At 36.3% G+C, this 19772-nt stretch overlaps 1 protein-coding gene across 1 annotated transcript in view; it reads right to left on the bottom strand.

Moving 5' to 3' along the window:
* The window catches only part of LOC134535123 (GRIP and coiled-coil domain-containing protein 2-like), a 197824-nt gene that overhangs the window by 128127 nt on the left and 49925 nt on the right, over nt 1-19772 (bottom strand). The window contains exons 6-7 of the mRNA XM_063374105.1: nt 9893-10063; nt 5256-5524 (exon numbers count right to left, since the gene is read on the bottom strand). Coding sequence (XP_063230175.1) covers nt 5256-5524; nt 9893-10063 — 440 coding nt within the window. The remainder of the gene's footprint in view (nt 1-5255; nt 5525-9892; nt 10064-19772) is intronic.

Raw genomic sequence — 19772 nt, forward strand, 5'->3', positions numbered from 1 at the left:
AGAGAAATAAGTTGAAACAATTATTGACCAACAGTATGATTATATTCCCACGAGTGGAGGCGGTCGCTGTTCGAGTGTTCGAACGCCTGCGCTCGGTCAGCAAGGACGTCCTGCAGGGCGCGCACTCTTCGTGCGGCATTACGTGTACAGTAGGACTAGACTGGCAAACCTAGCGCGTCGCGTGCGTCCGGCAGATTTACAACCCTCCGTTCGTCAAGTCATAATGTTTTCATTTATAAATGCTGCCAACTATTGAGAAAACTTAAATTTTGGAGAAAATTTATCTTGTAAAATTAGATTAGTTTGACAATCATGTAAGCTGTGCACTTCTCATTAGCCGCAATATTTTTCACTCTGGTATTTATTTCAACATTTTCCGTCACCATTCGCATTTCTGTGAATTGGACGATTTTGGTTTCAAAACACAAACTTCAAAATGTGTTCAAACATAATTAAAAATTATTTTCAAGCATCCAAAGAATTTAAAAAAAAAATCTATTAAGATGACATGTGACACGTAAAACCCTTGCAACCATTTGGAGGTTATACTTTCATCCACCTGTCCGTCCGTCAAAAGTATGAAGTTATCAAACTTTTGACGGACTGACGATTGAAATTTTCCGGACCAAATGATTGGCTGCAGGTCACGTGATTGACGGACGGACGGAGGCGACGGACTATTGTAATTTAGGCGACGCGACGTGGCGTTAATAACAAGAAGTCGTACAACAGCGGCAATTTTTGGCGGTGGTTGTGGAACTCTGGTCGATTAAAAATAATCAAGATACTCAGTGTTCCGTCTTAAATACTTTCGCTATTATAGTAGTGAATCAGTTGTTTCACCCCAAATTCATATACTAGACATAGGCTCTGTGTTTTCAAAATGATTTTTTTTTTCGTGATGTAACTGCATACTGCAGCCTCATTCTGCATAGCATATGTACAAGTTTATCTCATTTCTTGGATTCTGCTTCTGACATATATACGTATATGCACCTATTTTACTTGAACATACTAGCACAAATTCCAACTGATTCTTACGGACTGACAGAAAATACTTAGTTACTTCACAGTATTCATATTAGCTGGAAAGCACTCTCCCCGATATGATTTCACTCCGTTGTAAGAACTCATTCCTCGTCACCCTAAGTTATGAAACATTTTTCAAAATACCAGTGAAGACAGTAAGATTACTGTTTGAGAAACCAAGTCGCCTACGGCTTGCTGTCAATAGTTATGTAATTTTATTTTAATACCCGAATTCAAATTTGAATTTTTCGATTTTTTTTTCTAAATCCTCCTACCGCAAAAAAAAAAAAATCTGTATCCGCCACTGGGTGGATCTGTGTGCATCCGGTTCATAAGTCCGCTACTTCGTGGTGATCCAATCTCGTCGTTTAGTTTCCCCCCCCCCCCCCTCCCAACATCCGATATTATTTTTAGTGTTTATAAGATGTTTAATATTCAAAACACATTTTTCCCCACAGCAAATTGAACTTGCAATTGCTATAAAGTGATTGTAAAACTTGTATTTGAATGACAATATCACAGATCTTATTCAGAATAGCTATAGTTCTCAGGGTTAAGCCGCTGATAATTACGTGGCTATATTCTCCAGACAATGGCTTGTGAAAAAGTGTGCACATGGAGTTTATAATAAGGATGTGTTAAACCAAGTTATTCAGTAAGAAATGGGAAAATTATATATAATATATAATATATATATGTAGCTGTAAGAGCAGTGTTGCCTATATATCGTATTGAACAGTACGTTAACAAGTAGTATTGCTGTTGTGTTACAGGACATTACGGATATTATGGGCCTCGCGTTCAGGTAGTATTTGGTTTTTCAAAAAACGAGAACCGGACGACTATGGCTGCGCAAAATCCCTCGTGTTGATTTTGAACCATCAAATATTTCCAGGATAGGTTAATTTTTTATGATACATATTAATTAATTTAGGGTGTGCATAATCCAAACCACGGTTTCTCATGTTATCGTCACGTCCAATGAATAATTTTTCTGTCGTTCTTATTATGACAATTTTTTTCATAATTATTTAAAAATGTTGTATGAGTGACACAAAAACGACAGATTTTTCATCAAAGCATTTGTTATTAAACTAGTTGCATAGTTAATTATGTCTTCACTAAAAATACGCTTGACTACTCCCCTATTAGTTTTTAACAATATGTGTAATACATTAAATTTATACTGCAATAAGTATTAAAAAAATATATATTTTTAAATTCAAGCTGTATATTTATGCCCAGATTTCTATGTCTAGTGCTAATGATATTGATATTTTACTGTACCATAGATACTGGAATAGGCGTTAAAAACGAATTATGTTCTGTTAAATGATTCCAGTATTCTTGAGAACAAAAAAAAAAACATTAAATACTACTTAAAATCTTTTTCTAGAAAAATAATCTCATTTTAATAATCATTTGTGAAGGAATTTAGAGAAAATTCAACATTTTTTAAAGAAGGAATTTAGAGAAAATTCAACATTTATGTAAAGACCCGATTCCAGTAACCATTTTATATGTAGACATTTTGACATGTGCTTATATACTCAAACTGCCTTTTTGTGAATATTCATGAAAAATGATGCTTGGTGCAAGAGAACTAGTTTTTTTTAATTGCTTGTTAGCGCTAACATTTGTTTCAGTAACACACACGCTCGCTATTGCGGCCCATGTCCCCGTAAGTTATCTCTGTAAATAGATTTTAATGGCAATTTCTGAAGTAAAGGTTTTTTTCTGGAGGAAAAACACTCTGTTTTAATCAAAGAATGTTTTCGACAGTAAAATAAAAAAAATTTATAAACATTGGTATGTTAGTAAATACGTAATTAAGTGAAAGAAATACGTTTACAATTCACACTATAGTAGAATAAAGCTAATCAAGTACAAACAGTACCTATATTTGGATATTACTGGATTAGATTTAGATTATATTATTTTTTATGGTAAGCCATTCTGTACCCCCATTTCATCACCTTAGAGGTCAAATTACGAAAAAAATATTTAAAAGATTTATGTAACTGACTGTTCATACCTTCCATGCTCAATTTTTTATCTTCACATGTAGATTCTTAATAAAAAAAATTCTGTACAAAAACAAGCGTACTTAATTTTTAAACCCTTAGGAATATAATTTCAGAAAACGGTCACTATAATTAATTTAATTATTCATCATACATGTTTAAACATGAGTTTGAACTTCAGAAAGTGGTAAAAACCGTTAGAAGTAGTGCGTAATTTTTTCATGCCCATATTTTCAACTCCTAAATTATTATTTCCGGAAATATAATGTCTTTTTACCTAATTTTGGTCAAATTTTGAGAAAATGGAGAAGTGATAGAAAGAAATTCTTTATGAGTTTCTTAACATACACTTGAGATTCGGTGATATAAAATTCTTTTATAGAGCCAAACGTACCCCATTTTTTTCTTTCTCTTAGGGATGGAATTTCGTAATGACATATAGTTTATGTGTTAACCCAGTATATTAAATAATTCGGTTTTAAATTCTATCTAAATCGATTCAATAAAAAGTTCGTGATTTAGTAAGAAACATTCAAACTAAAAACTTCCACATTCATGTTAATATGGAGAAGAAAAAGAATGCTTAAAATCCTTATAAAAACATGTAAAGTTTAAAGGTAGTTCAAAATACCGGTGATCATATTTTGTTTATTTTGTCAACCACAGTTTTTGAGCAGATATATTATCCGTACAGTCCCACCAATATGTAAATGTGAAATTTTATTGACTGGATGTTTGTTAATCGATTACTTCTTCACAGCCGATTTTGATGAATTTTGGAACAGAGGTAGCCATATATTGGAATAAAAACACACGGTATCCCGTTACAATTCATAGTTCCGCGTGGAATAATTATTAAAGTCAAACCCAATGATAATTAATGGTGACACGGACCACAATAGTGAGAGCAATAGGGATTATCTTACTACTTTTTTTTACGGTTTCAATACTTATTCTGTTTATTTACTTTATCAATTAGTTTAATTATTTAAATAATTGATAATATACATAAATTTTATCTTGTCATGACACTATGTAGTGATGACACATAATATACTGACATGTTTATCCCTCCGCTTACTTGCTTTGGTCGGCAACTGCGTTGGCTGGTTTTGTGTTATCATTCTTGGAGTTAAGAATTATTTCTTTTCTTCTGCTATATAAACTTTTATGCACATTTTTATACCCATGGGTATAACAGAAGTTATAGCAGAAAATGGGCATCGTGTGGAGGTGGGTTTTACGAACACTCAAGCAGACACGCTCTACCGAAACACAGTGATTACTAACCAACATGCGGTGCGTGTTTCGTTATGCTCCGCGGGACTTGTGAGCCACGGTAAAATTCAGTGACGTCAAATGAAAGCAAGCACTGAATATTCAATGTATGCGTTAAAAATTTTTTTCGGTGATATATAAATATTTATTTTTAGATTTAGTTTTTTTTTCAAGCATTTAAAACTCTCTTTGTTCAATAATTATTTCATTTAAACATGGAGTAAAAAAAATTGTGTTGTCAATGTTGAAATACCTGTGTTTTGCTATATCAAGCATAACACCATGGATATAAGTACTGTGGTAACAATCAGCTCCTAATCTCAAATATTTTTTTTACGTTAAACTTCATTGTAAATAGGTTTGGCTCCTAACACATCTAGCTATGTTAAAAGAAAATCGTGCCACTAAAATTTCACACACATTATTGTTAAATTACATTGCTACCGTACGAAACGTGTGTTCATACTCAAAGATTACGGTTCATACCGTCACAACGTCATCAACAATGAAAAATGTTTTGGTTCGTAATCACACATCTACGTTGCTTACTGTGTCTTTTATCGCAGAATGTGTGTTCATAATTTTCGTTCTCTCGTCTGTGTTGCTAGGATAGATCTGTCCGGCATTGGTTCCTAGCGTACTTGCTCAAGTGGCTGCCTGGCATCCTGCAAGGCACTTGATTTACGCTAGAGTCAAGGCGCGAACCAAGACAACCAGCTATCAACACCGTTCACTGGGAATACGCACCAGTGGTTCTTCACCCCGTGAAATGAAATGGATTAGTAAGGGATATCACTAGGGATTCATGTCTTCCCACATAGCCTAACAAAGCTGTCTTAGATCAAGTCATATGAACTATCACTGACACATTATAACCTTAGTAAGCAAAAAAAAAAAACATGTGCGTAAACACTTAAAGCATACCTTTTCAGCCTGAAGTCTTTCAAACTTTTCTACCTCGGTTTTAAGAATTTGGCTCATCTCGTTACACTTCGTTTCGTACTCTTTTATTTTATTTTCTAATGAATCTCTCACACTTTTCAGACTAACATTTTCTTGGTCTAAGAGATATATTTTCTCTTTGTTTTTTTCAAACAGTTCACTGTTGTGTGCATGTAAACGCTCTATAAACTGCAGCACACATTCAAATTTGTGATGGTTTCTAGCCATGCGTTGGTGAATTTCGCTGGCATCTGAAACAACGAGAAAAATGTACCACAGTAACTTACAACACTAGTATATAACTTTTAATTACTCCTCTAAAAAAATAAAAATATTTCCATCATTTCATATTTTAATAAAGGAAGTTTTGTATTAAGTTTAATTTCTAAAAATTATATAAAAACATCCAAAAATTAAAACCGACATGTCAGCACAAAGAAAAGGATGTATACAGTTTCAAAATACCTCCCTCAATGGCCATATAGTCTACAGATTTATTGAAAAGTGCTCCTTAAAAAACTTCAGCCACTTTGTTTGACATCCCGAATAGTTTGATGTGTCCTTACAGAATCGCCGATGCAGCTCTCGTAAAAGGACAAAAGCCACTCGCGTCCTTTAATGAATATTTGTGGCCTTTGAGGGGCCTGTGGCGCTATCTTTTAGTAGAAATGTAACCATATTCTGCTACTTAGCCAACCAAAACATTCTGATGTCGTTTCATGGCTATTTTCTCTCTTAATGCAGCATTTAAATGAACCCTTTACGTCAATTCGTCCACTGAAGAGACAATTTATCTCTCAATGATAAATGGAGTTCATCAAACATTGAATGTGTGGGTTAAGGTGTAGCTGCATTCTAGTGGACATCATACTTTATGGCTATGAAAAAATAAATTTTATTTTAATTGTTTAATTATAAAATAATTATATTGTTACGAAACGTAAGCAGGGCCGCGGCGCGCAGGTGTAGAGCTAGCTGGTGGCCCCGCACGGCCATTGACGTCACATAGCCGCCGCCACGTGGGACATGCCGCGCGTGCCTAGTAGATTGCAAGGGTCGCCGCTTTCCCCCTCCTTCCCTTCGCTGTTAATCTGACACTTGACACCTGACAGCTGTGGAGTTCCGCGCGCCGCCATGCGAGCTGCCGACGTCTTTCGAGAGATTTATGCCGTCGGGTCGGCACGGAATGACGCGACTGGCCCCAGCCGCGCTCGTTAATTATAGATGGGCGCCTGGGCCTATATAAGCCCAGGACGCTGGCGTCCGCAGTAATTTGAGTGAAGAGTTGAGTCGAGAGTTTTCCCGCGGCGGAGTTTTCGGGCGATAGTGCCGCGCGTGCGGTGAAGCGGCGAAGTCCCTGGACGAAGATTCCAGGGTGGTGAGTTCAGTTTCGGGCGATAGTGTCGTGGGCGCGGCGGAGTTACAGGGCGAGAGAGTCCCGATCTAAGTTCCGAGCGAAGCGTCGAGCGGAACCTCCGCGAAGGGAAGTGCGACGGCGGCGGCAGAGTGTGGCGATGGAGTCCTGCGACGGAGGTCCACGAGGGGTGCTGCGGCGAGAGTTGCGCCAGAGGTGCGGGCCAGCGACGTGTGCGGTGTGTAAAAACGAGTGACTGGGGAAGCAACATTTTGTAAGTGTTATTATTTATTAGGCACTTTTAAAAGATTATTTGTTAGTGACGTAAATTTTGACAATAAATAAAACTGTGTAGTAAAATATTTAATTGGGCTATCCATTTACTAACCCGGTAGTTTCCCACACGACGATCTATTATTTAATTTTAGTAAATCGTAACAATATATTGATATTATAATTAAAGTGTATAATTTCCACAAAAATAGTTTAGTTACGATAAAATATTGAAATTAGTTACATCTTAGGAATTGACAAATTGTGACTGAAAGTATTGAAAGATCCTTCAGTTAAAGCTGTATTGGAAAAGTATATATCCCTACTATTCGGAAACAGCGATTGTTTGCGCCGAGAGAGAGAGAGAGAGAGAGAGAGAGAGAGAGAGAGAGAGAGAGAGAGAAAACAATCATCTCATATTCCGGTAAATCATTTTATGGAATTTTTGTAAAATGTTATTCTGTTGAGTAGATCATTTACGATATGAAGTTTTTACAGCTAGTCAAGGATGCGCCAAGTTGCTACTCTTGCTATTCAAAAGGGGATGTTAAGATGAGCGGAGAATTCAGTCCTTTAAAATTCTGAGATTTACGGTTATCGAGCTCGGATTATTTGATATTTCATAAATTATATTCTTGTGCGTTTTAAATGAAATGCTGTAAGTCTCGCAAGATGATCTACTTTTTGTAAAATCTTATATTTGAACACCATTACATGTCAACTACATCGTTTTCAGTAGTGGGTTTATATGTTATTATTAATTTACAGGGATGATTGGAACAATCACCGCATACTAACTATAAAACAGCTAGATTGTTTTAATAAATGTGGTACATATTTTACTATAATTCACGGCAACTTTGCAACTGTGCGTCAAGACGTAAGCAGGAAAATTCTCTGGCGGAGATGTATTGTCAGGAGCGCAACTTTAGCGTACGGGAAATGTAAATAGAAAAAAACGCAGTGCTTATCAAAGATGCAGAAGAGCAGCGACGTTGTTTTGTCAACATGCTAGAACCACAATAGTGCGACGGACGCAATGTGTTAGATGCGAAAATTTTTCTAACCAATCACGTACGACACATCAATGACGTCAGTGTGACATAAATGGCGGACGCGACAGATTTCCTTAATATAAATATTTTCTATTTCCATCGCGTCGTGGGCACAACGTTGCTGTAAAGAGCGTCAGAACTTTATTTTCAGAATATGGCCATACTGGTAGATTGGTTATAAAATTATTTTTCGTGTATTTTCAAGTTCTTGTTTACTATTTTTATCTGTTCAAGCTCTGAAGTGTGTTCATGCACAGGTGATTTATCCAACTGACTATTAAATATATACAAAACATATTTCTCTTAAACATGTCGATTTAATAAAAACCTACACGCATTACGTGCGTAATGACAAGAATTATTTTTTATTTAATAATTGTTTGTCGCATGGGTGAAAACCGCATGTTCACATTAACGCGATATTTTCTGTCGCATAGCATCCTTGGCGTCACGCCGCTGTGATTCCAGCACGACGCGACGAACGCGAACCGTCAGCCTACCGACGTCGAAGCCGTCGCGTGAAGGCCAGCCGTTGGGGTCGACGCTCGTCCCCAGTGCCAAGGAACAAGAGGAACAGCTTGTTTACCTTTTGTAAGCCTCCTATACAGATTTTGAGGTTAAATATGTTACAAATTCACATGATATAACAGTCTTCAGTAACACTCTGATGAAATAATACATTAATGATTGTTGTGATGTAAGTTTATTGGAAAACTAAGTTATATTTTGTGTTTGTTTGTCTCTTTATCAGTCTGTATAGTCAAGTAGTTACGGTTGAACAACCACAGCTGATGACCATTCATCTTTCTCTTGTGAAATACGCCGTCGGTTGTCAAAGTCGGGCAAGATGTGCGATACAGAAATAATGGGGGATGATATGTATTTTTTTAAATAAATTCCTTCAATGTGCGGTCGGTTATACTCTCAGGGCTTTGGAAGCTCAGTATGAAATGTCACTGTAGCGTGTTCCACGATGATGCATGCAATCAATTAATGGAAAACGAACGATAATTTGGTTTGATGAGCTTAAAACAACTGATCAGACTCCGATCTAATACATGAATCTGTAGTAGGTGTTGTGTCCGGAACGCAACACTAGAATCCGGAGACGAGCAGATGGGATATGATAAATTAAGATGGATATGACATAAATTGTCTAAAGCTTGTGTAATTTTATTTACTTAAATATCAACTTTTGAATCTTAATTGTAGGGAGTGTGTTTGTATGATTCTTTTGGGATGCCATACACGAAGTAGGCTTGCTGATGCGTAGAAAATGTTCGTGCAGACATTGTTGACATATGTGCTGACGTCGAAGTACTGATGTATCAGCGGCCGTGTACATAAACAAGTTTACTTCACTCAACGTGTTGTACAAGTGGATGGATGGATCTGCGTGTGTGCCGCTGGAACTGTGGGAGCTTCTAGAAGCTCAAGTTCCTCGTGGTCCGAGCATGTGACACGCTTAACTTTGATCGGACGTGGTTTACTGGTAATACTGGCGAGTGAAGCGAAGCCGAGAGTACTGTACGTATCGTCACTGTTGCTTGTAAGGCTAGTGAGAGCTGTGTAGTAAGACAGACACACTGCTGAGTTCCTTCTTTGAGGCACCCCCACCTTAAATTTTGCCCACAGTATTCCGCTCGGAACCGTCCGGCTGCGTGGAAGCCTGGTCACAGCGACACAGCATAAGTTTAGGTATTTCATTTACAAACTTAGCTTATCATTAAAGTGTTGGGATATTTGATAGGACTCTGTTAATAATGTACCAAAAGTCGATGACTAAGTGCAAAGAATCTTGGACATGGAGAGGTAGAGTTTCTTATCTATTTTATACTTATTAGTTAATGATGTCAGGAATTTAAGTGTATATTTGTGATGTGAAATATAAGTTATTTAACGGATTAAATAGCATATTTGGCTCACTTTATACTGACCTGTTTTAATGAAATTCGTGACCTCTTCATTGGCGTAGACTTCAACATTCCCTGGAATAATTTTAATGACTTCGAGAACCTTCATGGCTGTAGTGCTGCAGATATCATTGTATTCCTTGTCGATTGCCTTTAATGGCTCGATCGTGAACTTGGAAAGGTCGGCGTTCGGATCTGTAATTACAAGGAATGTGTTAAGTTTATTTTTACGAACTTAAGATCGAGCTCAAATCATCTTAACGGTTAAACAGCGAGCCGGTATCTGGGGAAGAGGAGATGCAGGGTGAGATGACAAGGTTTTTGTTGCTTACAAAATGAATGAAATAAAAATTGAATGAAAAAAAAAACTGTGAGCGATTATTTCAAGTACTCGCCAGTGATGTGTTAACATCTAATCTCGGTAACGAGCAAATTCATGTGTTCTCATGTTGTGCATGTTGCAAATCAAACTTTTCGACAGGAATTTTATTTAAATACTTCCCATCTTGCCAAAATTCATGACTTGCTTGGGATTCGAACCCGGTAGCTCGAGTCTCGGAGACGTCACCACGTTGTGTCTGGAGACATTATTTAGCAAAAAAAAAAAAAAAGTTCATGTACACATAACTGTGTGAATATTTGTAACTTATCAGTCCAGTAACAGTGGATGCTATATATAGCCTATTGGAGTGAAGTGTAAGCACCAAAATTCTCAATCAACAAATGGACTGCAACCATGTTGAATAAGCTGGGGTTTTACAGACCGTCGCTTCCATCCGACGTCCGTCCGTCACTCTTTCGTTCGTCAGCTCCGTGAAGCTAGCCAAGCGATTTACAAAATGTTTTCCCGAATAAGTGCTGACAAAAACCCATGTTTTTCTCTCAAAGACTTATACCGATGTTGTTTGCTATTAATGTGGCTTTCCTCGGGTAAATCCTCGAATGAAATTAAGAGTCAAGATTTTTTTTTCGAATGTGAGTTTAAACAACCGTCCTCTGTCTGTCCGTCATAAGTGTGAGTTTGCTAGACTTCTGACGGACACATGGATTAAATTTTTCGGGCCCTCTGATTGCTGCAGGTCACGTGATCGGTGGACAGACACCGGCCGAAATGAAGAGACGGGGTATTGCAATTCCGACCCAATATAATCTTGTCTAAAACCAAATGTCCTTTTTTCATAGAAAGTTAAGATGATTAGCGAAATTTTGGAGATTTAAGACCGGTAAAGCGCCATTAATATAAATATTGGTGAAAAAGGCCCACGTCTTGCCTATTGCTAATTTGTTTACATTTTTCAGTGTTGTAACCGGCGTCAACTGCCTAAGTCTGATTCGAATCAGAAAGTTCACAACAAGTCGAAATGCTGTTTGGGATCATGTGGTGATTCGCTCACAACACATAGGGAAAGGACAAATGTAACCTCTAAAATATATTTAAACACCTGTAATTTTCACCTTTTTAATTTAGACACCTACACCATTCACATATTTCACACTCGCGCCAACATGGTGATACGATTACTACTTCTAATAGTTTATTTAATTTAATTAAAGTATACAATCAGTTTGATATAGCAACATCTCCAAAATGCTCCTAAACTGTGTCAGAGACGAATCCTAAAAGGGAATAGGATCCCTTAATTTGCCCCCCCCCCCCTCCCCCAAGAGAATTATCGTATGTTTTGCCAAATAATTTTGCTGTGTTATAGTATATGTTAATAAATTTGTTAACTGAGAAAAAAAACGAAAAAATTTAATTCCATCGGTGACTGATATATATATATATATATATATATATATATATATATATATATACACATACATAAAATAACCTACACATACAAGGAACAAAATGTAAGAACATGTAACATACTTATTGTGCCTCGCTCCAACCCTTCTCTAACAAAATGTCTGGATCCACCCCTGAGCTATCATACGGAATAAAAAATTGTGAGCGAGTCTTTCAGTACTCGTCTGTGATTATATCATATCTAACTTCGGTAACGAGCAAATTCTCATGTCGCAAATAAACTTAGAGTGCGAAATTCGGACACTAATATAACGCAAATTGTTTGAAATAATGCCAAGCATGATAAATGTACGCAAATTGTGTTTTAAACTAAATTTATGGACACGAAAAACAATTAGTTTACACATTCGCCACTATAGAATTCGCTGCCAGAGCAGCTACGTCAACTATTGAATCATTTGATTAGCAAACCAACATTTAAAACTGTATAATGAAACGGCTTCTATAAATTCTAAAATGAATTGAAAAAAAAAATTAAACGACAGCTTTGGACCTGACTTACAAGAAATTTTATTAAAATGCTGCCCATATTGTTAGATTTCATTAAACTGTTAATACTATAACGTTTCCCTTTGTCTCTGTGAACTTTGGTTCTCGCCATCCGCCACAGATAGCAGCACCGTGGTTGTTACACATTTCCGTTCCTTGTCTTCCGTCGCATTCACGAAATTACTCCGATCAAATGCTGTATACCGAGAGCTAAAACGTTACACATTAAAAATGCATACTGATGTTCCGAAATGGGGCATAAATACAGTATGTCCATAACCGCCAGCTTCACTGCATGGTCTGGCAGGGACATAAGCAGAGCTTGTGCCCCGGGCGCCGCATTTCGAGAGGGCGCTAAACTGGCATACTGTAATATCGTAGTGTAATAATATAAAAAATTTTAAATTATACTTTTGATTATTTTCACAGTAAGATGATATTTTATAAATTGATTAATAAATATATATATATATATATATATATATATATATATATATAAACAAGGATTTAAAATTACATTATTAAAAGAATGGGCCGGACCTTATTATACTATTTCATTGATCATTAACACAATTTAAATAAAATTCGCAACAATAAACAGGTTAAGTTCCTTTTACAATAGGCACACTTGGAGTGACTAAAGTCCTGAATAAAAACATTTTATGTTCATATCCTTTCAACGTCGTGGCTTAAAGTTATTCTAAAAATCTAAAAAACTGAAGAACTGGAAGTTGGACGATGGCTGGCCAAAGTTATGCTGCTAACGAGGCGTCCGGGCGCCTTAGTCGTCCCCATTGATGGAGGAAGGACTCGAATGTGGAGTGGTCAGTTCAGCATCTGGCCCTTGGAAACTGATCTGGTCCTTGGAAACTTATCCGTTCCTTGGAAACTTGTCCGTTCCTTGGAATCTGTCCGTTCCTTGGACCCTGTCTGTGAACAGATCAGAAACACATATGTTCAGGACTGGTTCACAGACAGTTGGCAAAATAGGCAGAAAATGCCTTCTAATCACGATGATGGTCGGGGAGTAAAGGTTGTCAAAACTCACCATACAGGGAGATAGCTTCCAGGATCTGCCCGGGAGCAGAGCTCGCGAACCCGCGGTTGTCGCGGACGTTTCTATGATTAAAAAAAAATAAATTAATAAATTATGATGAACAAAACATGTCTACTCCTACGAGGTAGACCTACATGGACTGACTAAATGCTAATCACTAAAGTTGTGGGAATCATATCCCTTGCCGAGCTGATTACAACATTTAAAAAAATGGCGTGACCTCCTGAAGCCGAAGACGGGACCGTGTGAGTGCGACTGAGTGGCGCGAGACTGTGTATTTGGACAGGCATGAGAGTAGTATATTATAGTTCCTCCGGCGCCATGCTTCAGGATGTGGTGTTGTGGTGTTTTCCGCAGTCTTGGATTGTGATGTCACGGCGGCCATCTTGGATGACCTTGACCTTGATGGCCATATTGGATCGGCACATCTTTAAATCGAGCACCCCACTGACTTATGATGAAATTTTTGTCACAACCACACAATTGATTTTTTCTGTTCAGCAGGAGGCACCATCTTGGATACCGTCGACTTTGTTTCTGCTGTTTGTTCCTAGAGAGAGCCAGCGACGCTTTGTCTCATCACATAAGGTCGATGTTCCATTACCTACCAGAGCTAATATGGTCCTTATCGACATATTAAATATAATTCTATATGCAAAATACATTGGAAGCGCTGTGATTCAAACCATCGTAGCTCTGAAAACATATACCTTTGACCGCTCGGCCATCGAGACATTTACCAGAATGAGAATTAATTAAGGAATATATAAAAATAACACACATATTCGGACTTGTAATTATTTTTTGAAGTAATAATAGCATCACCTGTTCGAGACAGAACCTCCATCTTGTATTAAGACGTAACCAAGGGCGCAACAAAAGGGGGGGGGGGAGGCAATGGTATTTTGCCCCCCCTTCCTCTCTGAAACCTTGAAGTGGGGGCAAACGTGGCCAAGAAAGTGCTGTGTAATAAATTTTTAGATAATAAAACTGCGTAAATAGCACCATTTTCCACCTTGAAATACAAATTTTCCCTGGGGAGGACCCCCGGACCCCCCGCTTCAATAGGGGGGATCGATGATTCTTTATAAAAAAGTATATTGCCCCCCTTTGGAAATTTAGTTGTTGCACCCCTGGACGTAACTGCTGCAATTATCGTTACAGCCGCTATCTTGAAAAAACCGTAATTTAAATGCTAGAAACTCCGAAAAAATTCCAAAAAATATTTTTTAATTTGCTTTCTTGAAATGTTAAGTAACTTAAACGATTTCGGTCCTCGGTTCGATTTTTGGCGATAGTAAACCAGTAATTTATTAATATATTTAAAAAATTCCCAATGAAATGTAATAAAAATGTCTTACGCCACATTCGACAATTTGAATTATGACACCACTGTTGTAATTATATCGTTATGGACACCATCTGGATTTTTATTTATTATCCGATTTTAATGATTTTTTATTATTCATAAAAAATTAGTAATAAAATTTTATTAAAGTCTTCAAAAAACACTGTGCACATATCGTAACGCCCCGCCATCTCATATTCTAGGATCTTTGCTTATTACATTACGTCCGCCAACTTGAATAAGAATGATGTTAACATTACACTTTACGTTATGTCCACCATATTATATTCTAGATCGATGCACTTTTCGTTACGGCCGCGATCTTGAAAAACCATAATTTTTATGCTAGAAATTTGGAATGGAAATTCAAAAATTATAATAAAATTTTATTAATCACATTTTATTAAAATACCTTTTAAAAACGCACTTACACCCTGAAGTCCTCGGTTCAAACCAGGTACGATCAAAAATAAAAAACCGTTGACAGATCCTCCCTCCACGGAAGCCACCTGCAGACTAACCTCCCACCATCAATACCAAGGTTTATATCATCAGCTACTATGATATCATATTGTATTCGTATGCTGGAGCATGACACCACCATGCTAGTTTAGGTTTTACGCGCTAGAGTGCAGTAATCATTTATTATTACGGAGGCACCCGCTATATTGTCATTTGGGCCGCCATCTTGGAAATTAGTAATTATTTTGCTAGAAATTCGGGGAAAATTCCACATTCATTAAAAAAATTTCAATTAATATACTTATTGATTCGACCGATTCCTGTCGTTAATTCGATCCCTGGTCGATACGGAAAAAAAATTATGTAAAAATAATAATTTCAATAAATCATGTTCTAAATCATAAAAGAGGCTTAAAGTCCTTTATATTGTACCAGCCTCCAATAAGCTATTATGACCGCTTTCTTGAAAATTTGTATTTATTGATCTAGGAATTCGTGAAAAATTACAAAATTCATTGAAAAAATAACTCAATAATTTACATACTGAATTGATAGATTCCTGTCCTCGGTTTGATTCTGGACCAGCGATAAGTGTAACTAAATATTAAATAATTTTAATATTCTGTTTTCCATTACCTTTCGTGGAGTTTATTAAGTATTTATTCACTCCACGAAACACTACTCAAGGCAATATTATACCTGTCCGACGAATTAAATACGTAGTCGATAAGCCTAACATGAAAGTCTAGTTTATCGATACTTAGAATAACCTCTAAAACATTCATTTACAAAGTCATCCATACATATATACCAAGCGTTTTCGGACCGCGAGACCGGGTCATGAACAATGGCAGACATAAAGACCAGTCTTATCCGAACCTCATGACCTGCTTCGATGTCAGATAATTATTCAAATAAACCAACGTAATATATTTTACGCTTACAATAAAACGAGTTAGCCGTGAACCACCCGGGCAAAAAAAAAGTTGGAAAATGAAGCTGTAGGGCGTGCAATCGCGGCCAGTGTTGAATCAGCGAAAATGTATGTGAAACACAGGTTCTCAAATTTTGGTCAGTTTTTGAACTGCAGTGATTAACGTATCATCATTTTGGGACAAAATAGTCAAAGAGGACTGTGTAAGTTATTTCAATAGTATAAATGTTCCTACAGTGCCTGAGTTACGTTACTCAGTTGTCGTAAATACTGATCTTAAGGTAATGGTTACATGTAGGGGTCATCCCTAGATATAAATGAAATATCTTTGATTTTACAGTGTATTTAATCGCTTCACTCTGACACTTTTTGAGATCCAAGTTACGAGCCAAGTACTGAAAGTTTATACAGGAAATTACAAAAATTTTTGACTTCTTTAAGAAACATCCCAACAGAGGATAATGGAAAACTCAAAACACCTGAGATACATACCTGATGATTTTGTGTTCGCATCACTGTGTCTTTTATTTCCCCGTGCGCGTACAAATTTTTTAAAGATACAGTATATTATAATTTTTCCTCATCCGAGTACCTTTCAAAAAATTTCTTCATCGTTAAGCAAAAGGCCCGAGACTTAAAATCTAGACAACTTTCTGCAATACATGAGGAAAAGAGCAATCGAACTGAAACCCCACGAACGCTAAGTCACTATGATGGTTGATGAAATACATATCACACAATACTTAGATTATAAAGGTGGTAATATTGTTGGCTCATCTTTTGATGATGAGAAGCTAGCTTCAAGTGCTCACACATTTATGATTCAAAGTATTCTATCACGACTTGATGTAAGTTTTTGGACATACGCCATTGCTAAGAACTTTTTCTGTTGAAGAAAAACTAATAAATAAAATAAATAAATAAAAATAAAAATAAAAATACTCAAAAAAAGATACAAAAAACACACAAAATTAAGCAAACAATTGCTGTTGTCAACAAGGATATGAACACCACAAAATATTCCGAAACAGGAATATGGTCAGCCCACATATGATGACAACACAAAAATATTGAAACCCAAAATAATTCAGCACAACAGTTGAAGCGAGACAAAAAAACATGACAAAACGAAAAAACAAACAAATACAATAGTTTTACCTAAACAGAAACAAGCGACGTTTCGGGAACTGCTATCTGCTCCCGTCCTCAGGCAGAGACGCACATGGTACGGAAACACAGGTGCGACTGAGAAGGGGCTGGAAAATGAGGGTATTTATCAGAGAAAGGGCTACATCTTGCTCAGCCAATGACAGACGAGCTGTCTCCCCATTGGCTGTGCACCATGTAGTTAAAGCGGATTGGTTATGGTGGGTTGAGTATTGGCTATTGTTTTGTGCTGCAGGGATGTTTCTCTCTTTATCAAAGGGATCCACATATTTTTTAATTCAATGCTCTGCTGGCTGAAAATATTTTTATTGCTAATAATGAAGGCTGATTCTTTGATTTTCCTTTTTATTTTATCGGATTCCTGTATGAGTGGTGTGGAGTCTTCCCAGAGAATTTTGTGGCTATTTTCCCATGTATGTTCAGCAAGTCTGGATTTTAGGGTTTCACCCTTCTTGCAGTTGTTTTTGTGTTCTTTGATTCGGGTGGATAGAGCTCTGCCAGTTTCACCTATGTACATGTGGCCACATTCACAGGGGATTTGATACACACAGTTGTGAGTTTGTAATTTTTCTGTGGCTGGTTTCACCTTGGTAACAATACTTTTAATAGTAGATTTAGAACGGAATGCTGTTTGAAGTCCATATTTATTTCCTAGGCGTCTTATTTTTTCTGAAAGCCCTTGAACATATGGAATAACTAGGGTTCCTGCAGGTTTCTCAGTTTCTGTGGATTTGAGTGTTTTGTTTCGGAATATTTTGTGGTGTTCATATCCTTGTTGACAACAGCAATTGTTTGCTTAATTTTGTGTGTTTTTTGTATCTTTTTTTGAGTATTTTTATTTTTATTTTTATTTATTTATTTTATTTATTAGTTTTTCTTCAACAGAAAAAGTTCTTAGCAATGGCGTATGTCCAAAAACTTACATCAAGTCATGCACTCCCATTGCACAAATCTTTTAAAGATATTCTATCACCTTGCAACGATGTTGTTCACATATTGTCAGTCAGTTCGTTAACAGGTGATGTTCTGCAAAGAATTTTGAGGAAAGTAATATAAGATTAGAAAACACTGGTTCTCAATACCACATAACGATTCGCCAAGTATTTGAGATGAAAAAAGTATTTCTAATTTAATGCAGTTGTCATTAACTTTGAAAAAAATTGGTTATTCAAATTATTGATGATAAAACTGTATGGGACTTTTTACTGCTCTAAATGTCACATGTGTGGTGCCACAAAATTATTTCATTGGTATAACATTAACAGAAACAGACATAGGTGGCATCGAAAAATATTTACCAGTGATAACATATTTGGCTGGGTAGTGTACGCGTGCTGTGTGAAGAAGACTTAAGTGTGATTGATGGAAGGAATACCTGACACTTGATAGGTCAGTGGGAAACGAAAACAGCTATGGCCTCATTAAAAACTTGGATAGAGGCGGACTTCTGTATCCACAAACAGTTGTTATGAATCGAGTTGTTTACAATTATATTATTGTAAACAAACTTGAAGGGTCAGGACACGAAAAAGAGTATTTAGCTTGCACTAATCAAAGAAAAATTGTTACAAGTTTTACTGTAAGTGAATTGTCCCAACAAGACTTGTAAATTGGAATAAATGTCCAAATAATCATTTGCCCGATGATGTTTTGAAAATGTTGGTGTGGGCTTCCACAAACACACTTTTGAAAAATTACTGCAAGAAGAGGATAGATGTAAGTGGCGAGGGGAAAGTAGAGAAAGTTGTTAACATTAAAGACAGTTTGGTGGTATTTTCTTGTTTCCAGTCACGGAGCATGCCTATAATGCTGACTGTATTTTTTAATTGTGGTGAAATGTATTTTGATTTTATTCTGAAAGACTTTTGCGATATATGGGTTTGTTGTGTATATTATGTAATTTTGATGAAGTAAATAATGGTAGGAAAACGTGGCAATACATAGTGTTTTATTTATTTTATAATATTTTAGAATAAATACCTTCGAAATATTATCAACGATGACTCAAAATGCTGTCCACTTAAATGTTAATAATAATTTTTTTCCTGACATTCCAAGCTACTTTGATATGAGCTGCATTGATAGGATTGTGAAAGTGATTACCGTTTAACTTAAAGATTTCAAAGGATTTATTTTCAGTTTATTGTGAACAAAAATGAATTGTTACAGTGTAAGATTTTCTAACTTCAAAGAATGACATATTGTTTAAAATTGTTGTATTAAATGAAGAAATTGAATTTTAAAAATAGTTTTGTTTCTATGAAATTATTAAATTATCAAAGAACTGTAAATTAAATTATTTTCATGTATAGCGCCAATAAATGTCATTTTTTTTGAGCTAATATACAAATTTATGAATTTATTAGCTGACCCGGCGAACTTAGTACCGCCTTACAGTCAATGAATTTCGTGTTAACTTTTAGCTAAACTTAATTTAGGATTTTATTAATGTAATAAAATGAATACTAAAAATTCAATAAAAGTACAAATATCAAGTATTTCAATAGCGTGTCAGCAAGACGTTTGCTTTAATGAAGCTATGTATTTTGCTGCATGGGTTGCACTCGGGTTGATTCTCTTCAGTGAAGCACTTTGTGATATACAAAATTTTTCGTTTTGTTATCAGGCGCAAGAACA

The sequence above is a fragment of the Bacillus rossius genome, chromosome 1 (genome assembly GCF_032445375.1).
Source record: "Bacillus rossius redtenbacheri isolate Brsri chromosome 1, Brsri_v3, whole genome shotgun sequence".
In the NCBI taxonomy this organism is placed as follows: Eukaryota; Metazoa; Arthropoda; class Insecta; order Phasmatodea; family Bacillidae; genus Bacillus; species Bacillus rossius.